General features: G+C 36.8%; 1 protein-coding gene across 3 annotated transcripts; it reads left to right on the forward strand.

Annotated features, from left to right (window-relative positions):
* Positions 1–4,341: 4,341 nt before the first annotated feature.
* On the forward strand, positions 4,342–10,830 carry LOC137741936 (uncharacterized). 3 transcript variants are annotated; one of them, XM_088686187.1, is made up of 5 exons: positions 4,431–4,796; positions 6,025–6,118; positions 6,436–7,475; positions 7,683–8,583; positions 10,353–10,830. In XM_088686187.1, the coding sequence occupies exons 3-5, from the start codon at positions 6,507–6,509 to the stop codon at positions 10,397–10,399; spliced, it is 1,917 nt and encodes a 638-aa protein (XP_088542313.1). In that variant the 5' UTR covers positions 4,431–4,796; positions 6,025–6,118; positions 6,436–6,506; the 3' UTR covers positions 10,400–10,830. The 3 variants fall into 3 exon arrangements, with proteins under 3 accessions (XP_068337741.2, XP_068337748.2, XP_088542313.1); XM_068481640.2 differs by lacking the exon at positions 6,025–6,118 and having other exon boundaries at positions 4,342–4,796; XM_068481647.2 differs by lacking the exon at positions 6,025–6,118 and having other exon boundaries at positions 4,342–4,796; positions 10,379–10,830.
* The last annotated feature ends 240 nt before the right edge of the window (positions 10,831–11,070 follow it).

Here is an 11,070-nt window from a genome sequence, read left to right on the forward strand (position 1 = left end):
CAATGCAATGGTTGAGAGAGAAAAATGCAAGTTTTCGAGTTAAATTGAGATCAATCCCAATAATCAAGAGCAAGTAAAAAACTGTCACACTTCGGAGTGGTAAAGTTGCAGAGACAAAGGGTGAAGGAAAAGTGCAACCAGTTGAAAAGTTTGAAAATATCGTCACTGAACTGCAAGAGGAAGAACGAGTACATGAGAGCAAATTTTCCCCTCGTATTCTATATCCTCAATAGTTACAAAAGGCTAAGAAAGATCAACAATTTTCTAACATTTTTTATTTGTTTAAAAAAGTTCACATTAACATTTTTTTGCTTGATGCAGTGGAACAAATTCCGAGCTATGAAAATTTTTGAAAGACATGCACCAAGAAGAGATTTGCTGAGCATGAGACGGTGATGTTGTCTAAAGAATGTAGTGTTGTGCTACAAAAGAAATTATCACCCAAATTGACATATCCAAAGGGGTATTACTATACCTTATATAATTGGCAGATATTCTTTTGAAAAAACTTTGATTGATTTAGGAGCTAGCATTAATTTGATGCCATTTACTATATTCAAACAACTTGGTTGGGGATAAATGAAATCAACTTTTGTTTCTTTGTAGCTTGTTGATCGTTCAATTACCTATCGAAAAAGGGTCATGTCAAGGTTGATCAATTTATATTACTGGCAGATTTTCTGGTACTTAGCATGAAAGAGGATAGAGAAATTCCTATCATTCTTAGCTACCAATTCATGGCAACTGTTGGAACTTTAATTGATATTAAACAAGGTCATCTCACTTTGAGGGAACAAGGCAAAGAAGTGGTCTTCAAGGTCTTTGAAGCAATGAAACAATCAAATGTTTTGAAGAATGTTTTCTAGTTGATGTTTTGGAGGATGTTGTACATCATAAGTTTATGGAACTACATTTTGAAGATCCATTGAAAGTATGCTTAGCTCGTCCAAAATTGAGTACTAATATGAACAAAGACATTGTTGTCATTTCTTCCATGCCTAATTTAGCCATTCCACATAATCAGCAATAAAAGATTATTGTGAGGAGCTAAAATCATCCACAATAAGAATTAAGCCATTTACTGAGGGTGCACCAAAGAGAAAGTTAAAGTTATTGCTGACATACCTGAAATATGCGTTTCTTGGTAATGCTGAAACTCTACTTGTTATCATTGATGTCAATCTCAATGAGTTGGAGGAATGAACTTTTGATGAAAAATGTATATTTCCATTTGAAGTTGTAGTGGGAAAGTAGCAGGTGCTACTTGTTTTGTTGGGTTTGCTTCCAAATTAAGGTTGTTGATGTTGGGAAACTTCTAATGTGTACTTTTTCAAAATGTTTTCATTTCCATATTTGTTCTTTCATTAGCCTATCACCCTTAGCCCCATTATAACTCGACAAATGGCCTCTTGATCTAAAGAATTACTTGAATTTGATAGCGAGTTAGGTGGACAAGCAAGCATATACGTTTTAATGAGATCATTTAAGTGAAACACATTAACCCAGAAATATGTGTGAAAGAGTATGCCAGTGAGAAGGTCATTTGTTTGCATATGATGACATATGATGACGTTAAAGAAGTTTAGAATTCCATTGCCATGACTATTACACCTCAAGGATGATTGAAAAGTATTTGCTAACACTTGGAATATGGTAGATTTACTTGCTTTGTGCTTACGAAAATTCTTGATTGTTATTAACTCTTGATTGAGATTCTTTGAGGTCCACATAAGAGGAATGTAACATTTTCCATGCTATTACTTTTTCATGTTTTTTTCTTTCTTTTGCTTGATGACTAGCAAAATGTAAGTTCGAGGGTATTTGATGAGTGCAAATTGTACTATTTGTTTTGTCCCAACTAATACATTTTCTGGTGATATATTGCAACTAAATGAATAAAATTACATGTTTTGTGAGATGAAAAAGTTCCTACTAGTTTCTTCAATTTCTAGTCAAATGAGATGGTTGGAGTTTTTTTTGAATAAAAAAGGATGCCTTTGACCAATGGTTTGAACAAGTAGGTTTATGTGTCATTGAATTCAATATTTTATATTTCCAATATTTAACTTATATGAAGAATGACAAAGAAAGGATTTGCAGGTGACTGGTTGTAGCCCTTTATCTTTTCATTTGCACGGAAAAGAGAAAGAGAGCTTTGCTTTCTCTTTTAATTTGTACGAGCAGCACGCTGACTAACCCAGTTTAAAAAGAAATTAAGCTGAAAGGATTTAGAAAGATAGGCACCCAAATTTCCGTCTTGATCTATAGTTCATGGGTTCTTAGCAAGAGCATGAATTTGGATTATTGGTGCATTGCTTATTGGTGTCAATTGATTTGGGGATTTAGCCAATTCCTAATTTCTTGGAAGTCGAATTGAGCGATAATTTTTTATGAAATGGAGAGTCCAAAGAACCAACGGCATACTTTTACTGCAGCAAGTAAACCTAAGAGACAAGATCAATAATAAATGGGCTTTAAGGTTAAGTTATTCGTTAGTTACAGAGAAGGAAAGAAAGAAGGAGAAGGCAAAGAAACATAAAAGGAACCAATAGTGAGGTTGATCATTATTGATCATTGAAGAAAGGAAATAAAGGGGAAAAGCAACCTGATCACCATTCAAGAAGGAAGGAAAGCAATAAGACTACAACAAGCTTGGTGTGGCAGAGCAAGGGGATTTTTAAGCTTTTTCTAAACTAGTTTTTCTTCTCAATTTTTATGGATTCAGTACTAATTTCGATTATGGCTTGGAACTAATTTCTTTTCGCTAGGGCTACGATGTAGCCTAACTATGAGTTCTTAATTTCTTAGTTTAATTGTCCATGAATTTTCATTCACTTTGAGTATCATTTTGCTGTGCTTATGAACTTGATTTTAATCTTGGCGATTGGCCACCACTTTGGTTTGATTAAGTGTATTTGATGCAAATTATCACAGATGCCATGTTGTTAATTCGGTTTTAGCGTTCTACAAATGGTACAATGAATTCCTTGATGTAGATGCCATACACTAGGTTTTATATGGTCCTTTAGTTAGTTCCCAAATTGTTAATGAATTTGTATGTGTTTAGTAATCTAGATGCCATTGATTGTTAGCACATATGAGTATGCGTAAATCTAGATGCCATAGATCCTATATGAATTAGGAGAATTAGACCGTCAAATTGGATGATTACTCACTAATAATTAACTGTTGGAATTAAATTGAATTGGTTATGGTGAATCGGATGCTCTAGTGTTTTTGCAATTGAGTTATAAGTTGTTTTTTTTGTTGTTCTCCTCACATATTAAAGCTCATTTCATTTTTATTTACAATTACAATTTTATAGTTCTTTCTCAAAGTAGGTGGTGGTCATCCCATGGTGAGAAAAACATATGAGAGAACCCCAATCAGGTATTTATAACCCTTGCTGCACCCCATAGGTTTTTCTAGCAATGGGATGACCACCACCTAATCACGAGTTGCGACTTGCGATGATCACCACCCTCGTCTTCGCCATCAAGAACCACGGTCCAGACTCCATTCGTCCACCATTATCCTCCAAACCCTTATGTAATTTATGAATTAGGGTTTAGTTTCCTCAATTTCGTAGTTGGTCAAATTTGGGTTTTAGTGATTTTGGATTTGGTAAATTAAATTAGCGATTTTGGTTTGGTAACTTGGTTTGCTAAATTTTCCCTTATATCAGTTGTATGATTTCATTGTTGTCTAAAGTTCCCCTGCATTTGGGGCCCTAGTTCGTGCTCTGTTTATTGTCCTTTTTTGATACGTCAAGGCCTACACATATCAAGTTTATAGACAATGAATGGGAATCATAATCATTTTGATTCTTGAGTTCCATTGTCTATTAAAATATAGGTTCGTAAATCATCTCACTTCTAAACTTTACCTTGTGTTTACTTACACGCAAGGACTCGAAAAAGTGTTAGCTTCTCTTGCAAATCTGTAATCAAATACCTAAAAATCATGAATTAAATCAACTACAAGGGCTAATTGATCCAATTCTCTTCCCTTACTCTCTCTATTTCTAAGTTCTCCCATTCCTTACTTTCTCTGTATCTTTCTCCGGGTTGTTGTTGTCCATTTATTTAAAAAATTTCTTCTTGGTTACACTTTTTCAGAAGTGATTTTTAAACCACCCAACGTGTATTATTAGCTTAACGGACTATGCAGACGTTATCCATACCCTGATGGGCTTAAGAGCCTCTGTTCACAGAGCGCTCAAAAAAGTCCACAATTAACAGGCCCTGAGGTGCATCTCGCCGCCATACGACCTTTAACATGAACGACCTTGATATATTGTCGGCTTATACATTAAGCACCCTACACGGACACCCATGACTCAACAAATAGGACAGGCGTGGAATAGCGTTACGCCGTTACCCCCCAAAAACATTGTTGTTTGTTCTTCTAGTCTTTTGGCGCTTGAGTGTCTGCCGCAATTAACAATCGACAAAAATAGGTTTGTCGACTTCACGCGCTGTTTGTTATGCATCTCCAGTGGAAGCCCAGCGCTCCACTGCAAACCCCGCGCGTCGCGGAAGAGATTAAAGTGCATTCTCGTCGGCTGTCCGAATCGAAACCCCTAAAACACTGTCGTTTTCGTTTCACAGCTGAACTTCTCCACCCTCTCTCTCTCCCTCCCTCCCTCCTTGTTTGCAACGACGGCAGAAGCAGGAATCCAAAGAAAAGCACTTTTCCTTTCTTCTCTCTCTTCCCATTTCTCTTTCTCTCTCAAGATTTTTACTTGCTTATTTTATGGAGTGTTAGATCATCTCAACTGAGCAGGGTTTTCTGAGGTATCTATCCATCTATCTGTGTCCTCCGTTTTTGTTTTTTGCTGCCAAATTAATGCTGTTTTGAATATGATTTTGGCGCTTTTAGAGTTTGGATCTCATTGAACAAGTTGAATTGCCTTTTGTTTTACCTGTTTTTTAGATCTAATTGTTTGTGTTGTGATGCTTACTCTGAACTTGGCCTTGGATATTCCCTTACTTTGATGAAGGGTGGAGTGTTTCGAATGCCGACAAGCCAAGGGTTTAGCTTTAGAGTTTAGCGTTCATAGTTTAGTATTAGGTGGATTACCAATTTCCAGAGAGGCCTATGAGGCTAGGAGGTTTTAGATTCACTAGGTTAAAGACCGAGTACTAGTCGAATATTCAAATGCCGGTTTACCAACCTAGAGAAAAGTGGTTGAGGAATTTTAAAAACTTTTAAAGAGTGAAGGGATTGCTTTTTCCATCTCGGATTAGTGTCGGCTTTTTCGTTTCGGCCAGTTATTGTTAGAATTGAATACCTTAAAGTTGAAGTGAGAGCCTTATGGCTGTGTTTTAGGGTTTAGGATTAAGCGTTGGGTGGTTTAAAAATCACTTCTAGAAAAGTGTAACCAAGATGCAAAATTTTAAAATGAATGAACAACAACAACAACAACACGGAGAAAGATATAGAGAAAGTAAGCAATGGGAGAACTTGGGGATAGAGAAAGTAAGGAAAGGGAATTGGATCAACTAGCCCCCCCCCCCCCCCCCCCCCCCCCCCCGGTAGTTGATTTGATTCCTGACTTTTAGATATTTGATTACGGATTTTAAAGTAGTAGCTAACACTTTTCCGATTCCTTGCGTGTAAGTAAACACAAGGGAAAGTTTATAAGTGAAATGATTTACATACCTGTATTTTAGTAGACACGGGAACTCAAGAATCAAAATGATTCCAATTCCCATTCATTGTCTGTAAACGTGCCCTTATATAGGAACTAGGTATTGGGATAGTATGGGTTTAGGGTGGGTGTGGAATCATATTCGTAGATGAAAAATGCATTGGTGGCATATGCTGCTGTTTATTTATAGTTCTTTGTATAGCTTTATGATTACTCATGAAGATAATTGTTCTAACCCAGTTTGAATTTGAATTGAGAGGAAATGGAGGGAGTAATTTTGGGAGCACTTGTAACCTGCTATGTTTTTGTTGGCAAGAACAAAATTGACCTGGGAGCACTTGTAACCTGCTATCTTTTTGTTAAAATCATAGAAGTCATCGTAGGCAATGCGATCTAGGAACTAATAGGACAATTTTAGAAAGAAATTTGGTGGAATAAAAGAGAGAGGATAATGAAGCATGGGAGGTAGGTTCTTTTGTCTCACTACCATATGTTTCGTGTATGAAGTTTTTTGATTGGGTAGTCTTGGATATTCTTATTTTAGTGAAATCCACTCCTAAATCATTTTTTTTTTTTTATTCATTTTTTTTTTTTTGTGGGAATCAGAGTCAATTATTTTCAGTTTAAAGGATTTAAACATGTGGACCTTTTTGTACTAAATAAGGAATTAAGATTGAGTGGTTACTTGCTGTTGCAGTATTTTCCTTTATGTTATTATGTTTACTGTTTCTTTTTCTTATAAATGCCAAGCTAATATGTTAAAAAATGGTTTATTGGTGTAGTTATTTGATTCAGCTAAGAGATGAAGAGGTGACCCGCCCTGCTTTGTATAACATTAAGTTGTAATCTGAACATGGATAAAGTGTCTTCTGACTGTCCATACCCAGGATGTTTCTTTTGTGTCATGAAGGAAGGGAACCCAAGTAAGCGAAGAGCCAGCATCCTGAAGTTCTTTAGAGAGCTTCCTGCACAGGATGACGATGGCCAGGTTCTTCCTATCAGTGGCCTTTGGAACACTGCCATGGCACATCCAAATGACCCTGAATTCATCGAGCTTGGCATCTTTGAGTGTATGGCTGCATTGATATGGAAGGGTCTAAAGAACCGTCGCTGGCTTTCTCATGACCAGAATATATACATTCCTTATTATGCTGCTCATATTATTGGATCATACACCATGAACATGGAAGAATTTGCTGCAAGTGCTGTTCATGCTGGGGTAATCCCTCCCTTAGTTGAACTTTTGAGAGGAAGGTTAACATGGGTTGAACAGAGAGTGGCAGTTCGAGCTTTAGGGCACTTGGCTACCTATGCCAGCACTTTTCCTGCCGTAACAAGTCATGGCGAAATTCTTGAGCTTTCGATTCAACTAGCAATGAGCTCACTGGAAATAGTCTATTCTCATTTTTACCAGTATGTTGACAGAAGGTTAAGCTATCACTGCGATCTGCTCACCCGCGGTATGGGAGGTGTTGAAATGGAGTCCAGAAAGGCAGAAGAGTGGGCGAGTCAGTTACAGTGCTGGTCCCTCCAGCTCATTAACTGCTTTGCCTTTAAACCAGAGTTTCTTCCTACCATATGCAAGCCTGAATTCTTAACGAAACTACCTGGCATGTGGGGTGGGCTTGTTAATGAAAACTCACCAGCTGGTATCGGTTTATTAAGGACAATTTGCCATCATAAGCTTGGTAGAGGACCAGTTGTTGGCTGTCCCAGTATCATCGAATCTTTGTGTAATATATCTCGGTCATCAGATGATTGGCAGTATATGACTATTGATTGCCTTCTGTGGTTGCTTCAAGACCCTAGTACCTGCCATAAGGTAATTGCATCATTAGTTTTTTTTCATCTTTTAGTTTTTGTATTGTATGCACATGGTACATGTCATATCACTGATTTTCGATTAATGAGATTTTCATTTAAACTGCACTGCATAAATTAAACTTTTTTTTTTTTTTTTTTGCTATTTTGAATGATATCGTAATTTGTGAATTATAACATAATTAGTGCTACTGAAATCATTAAATAGGTCGTTGATAAGGCTGTACCTGCACTTGTTGACCTTGCGGAGATTACAACTCTGGGTGATCACAAGAAACTAGGAGAGTCAATTGTTAATGTTCTTGAGGAATGTGTCCAGTCTCAAGGGACAGGACGTAATTCTTTTAGTAACCGAACGAAAGAATTGATCGAGGAACTTTTGAATTCCAGACAGAGATTGAAATGGGAAAAGAATATGCCTAAAGAGGATCTCCATATTAAACAGGCTGCAGCACTAGTGGTCAAGCTTGAAGGAAATTCTCTGTTCTCATCAGGAAATATATCTGGAGCTGCATCAAAATATTCAGAAGCTCTGGCATTGTGTCCGATGAGATCCAAAAAGGAGAGAGTTGTTCTGTACAGTAACCGAGCTCAGTGTCATCTTCTGTTGCAACAGCCCTTGACAGCTATTAGTGATGCTACTCGTGCACTTTGTCTTCACAACCCACTGAACCGTCATGCCAAAAGTCTTTGGAGAAGAGCGCAGGCTTATGACATGCTTGGGTTTGCAAAAGAGAGTTTGCTAGATGCCATTCTGTTCATAAATGAGTGCTCTCAGTCGAATGATCCTGATCTCTCATTGAGGCAAAATAAAGTTCCAGACTATGCTGAACGATTGGTTAAAAAGCAGATGCGTGCAGCGTGGTTATTTAGAGAAGCAGCTATCAAACATGGGGGTGTCCATTGTGAGGGTGATGCTGGTGACATCTTTGGCCGAGAGACTGATGATTCTGAATGGGAGACTGCAAGTGAGAGTGATATAGGAAATGATGGAAGAGATGAAATGGGAAATGAAGAGGAGGAGGAGGATGATGATGATGATGATGATGATAGTGAATGGAAGAATAATGATGAGAGGAAAGAGAAATATGATAAGTCTTCAATTAAAGGTACCATTTAATGTGTTCAGTCGTGGCATTTAAGATTTCATTCTTGGCACGTTTAAAGAATTTCAATGTTTTAGTGAAGTAATGGTGGAAAATAAGCAAAAAGCCGGAATTAATACTGCACCACCAAACACGTTTATGTTATCAGTTCCTTCATTTCCTCTGATCCTGCTTGCTTCACCCTTCCAGTGCCTGACCATCATTTCGTTGTAGCTTCCTTTGTCCGTAAAGTAGCTTTTTATAGCTAATGTGATTGAACCACCTAATATTGTTTAGTGTATGTATATTACCACCAAGCCCTCTTTTAAAACCAAGAAAAAAGCAAAGGTACTTGCACACATGCACACATATGTGTTATTCTCTCTCTTGTTCTCTCTCTTTCTGTTTACGTTGTCCTGTAAATTGTCCCCATCTACTTTTAGATCACGTGGGAACCACATAATATGTGAAAATGTAAAAAGTTGAGTGAACAAAAATTTAAAATATAGGAAGTGAAGAAGTGTTCGATTTTGAATTATGACCTCTAACTGGCTTTCAATTTTGTGGACGGGCTTTATTAATCTTAGAACTAGTTCTCTCATTTGTATTTTCAAAAAAAGTTAGAATTTTGAACCTTGATGTTCAAGCTATAAGAATAATAAATTGATTAGCCTGATGTATACCATCTGATTTACTGATTGATTCAGTTTGCATACTCCAAAAATCGGTGATGAATGTCAAAGTTAACTCTGACATAGATTTTTAATTTTCAACGATTTTTTTTAAACCAAATCTTTCTAAGACTAATAGATATTTGAAATTTTAATCTTTGATGTATATTCTGATAGAATTGTCTAGTATATTATGTATCATTAGCTGCAAACAATTCCATTGTTATATTTTTCATATACTCATTCCAGCCAACAAAGAGAACAAAACAAAGTTTCCCGGCTCAACCCCTGCTTGGTGGTGAGCTTCTCCATGAGTTGTTGCCAACCCTCATAACCAAAAATCATATTCTTGTGCAAGTAGTATATCCATCATATAGGGCTACCCATCGTCTTGTGTCTTGGAGATTTCTAATATCTAATCAACAAAAGCGGGCTCTCAGAGCTGTCATATGCATGACCATAATCTGACTTATTCTTGTGTTCCCAGTAGAAGAAACTTTGTATTATAAACTTTTAAAGTGATTATAACTTGTGCAAATACCATGCTTATGTAGCAATGACATAGATTACGAATTGCTGCATCTATCACTTCTGACTTCATATTAGAGTAGGTTTAATGTAGATTACATTTATGTGTTTTGGCTGCCCGTTTGCTGTTTTCTCTGTACACTAGTAGTCGATTATTCAGGCAAGCTTAAACTTGTTATTTAGAATTTTGGCTCATATAAAGTTGTTTGACATCGATGAAATTTATGTTTGGCTGCCTGTTCACAGTTTTCTCTCGTTTTTGGTCCATTAATTAGCCAAGCTTAAACCTGTAACTTAGTATTTTATGGTGTTAAGGCGTCCACCTAGCAGTCATATGGTTCTACCAGTTGATGATGTTATTGAGGTTTTTCAACTTTGAAGCTTTGTTGCATCTTACCTTGATTCCTTGTCGTGTCTATCATGTATTTTCTTCAGTCAACCTTTTGTTTTTTTTATTTTAAGCTTTAGCTAAATGTACCAAGCTTTGCTAAATGTACCGATGTTCAAGCACGAGCCAATCCTTGCATTTTAATGGGGAAATATGAGATCATTGAACATCTAAACATTCTACATTGGAACCTTGATTTGTTACAGACCTAAAGCATGGATACAATGTGCAGCTTGCGGAAGATGAGCCATGAATTTTGATGCGGTTACCACCATTCAGACTAGAGCATGATGCAACGACAAGGACACAATGGAACCTTGGATGAATCTTTGATCCGAGTGATTGCATTTTCAGCACCACCTAGCTTCCAGAAGTTTCAACCGTAATTTTTCGTGAGGGATTTGTCTTGTAAGAATGTTGAAGGAAACATGTATTGGTCAATTTGTGTCAAATTTTTAAGGTTGTTTGTGCTTATTTTGTTGTTGCTCTCAATTTTTTGTGTAAAAGTGTAGAAAATATGATATTTTTGAGCCTAGAGAGGAGGTGAGATAAGAAACTGTGGAGGTTTGGGTAATTTAAGAGGATTGTGTATACACAACTTTTGGGGGGATTTTGCTTTGACTTTTGAGTGGCAATTGTGATTTTATTGTGCTCTCTCCCTATCTAATCTCTACTATTGCACCACTTCAGACTTACTTGTCCTACCAACTATATAAAGGTGATATAACGTAATTCACTAAAAGTGTGGTCTCCCCAACATTATCCTTATAAAAACACTATACACTAGGATTGTTATATTAACTACAGTAAAGAAGGTATGAAACCATCCAAATTACAGTGAAACATAAAAGATGAAGAAGATGAAGGTTAGCGTCAGCTTTGCGTGTATGTTAATGGGCATTAGATAAACCTATGCCTTAGAAA

Source organism: Pyrus communis, chromosome 15 (assembly GCF_041283825.1).
Source record: "Pyrus communis isolate YQ-2024b chromosome 15, ASM4128382v1, whole genome shotgun sequence".
Taxonomy (NCBI): domain Eukaryota; kingdom Viridiplantae; phylum Streptophyta; class Magnoliopsida; order Rosales; family Rosaceae; genus Pyrus; species Pyrus communis.

Excerpts from the sequence above, each read along its gene's own strand:
- LOC137741936 (XM_068481640.2), top strand. The coding sequence starts at position 6,507 with ATGGATAAAGTGTCTTCTGACTGTCCATACCCAGGATGTTTCTTTTGT. Across the intron at positions 7,476-7,682 it reads ACCCTAGTACCTGCCATAAG|GTCGTTGATAAGGCTGTACC; the intron begins GTAATTGCATCA and ends ATCATTAAATAG. Across the intron at positions 8,584-10,352 it reads TGATAAGTCTTCAATTAAAG|ACCTAAAGCATGGATACAAT; the intron begins GTACCATTTAAT and ends GATTTGTTACAG.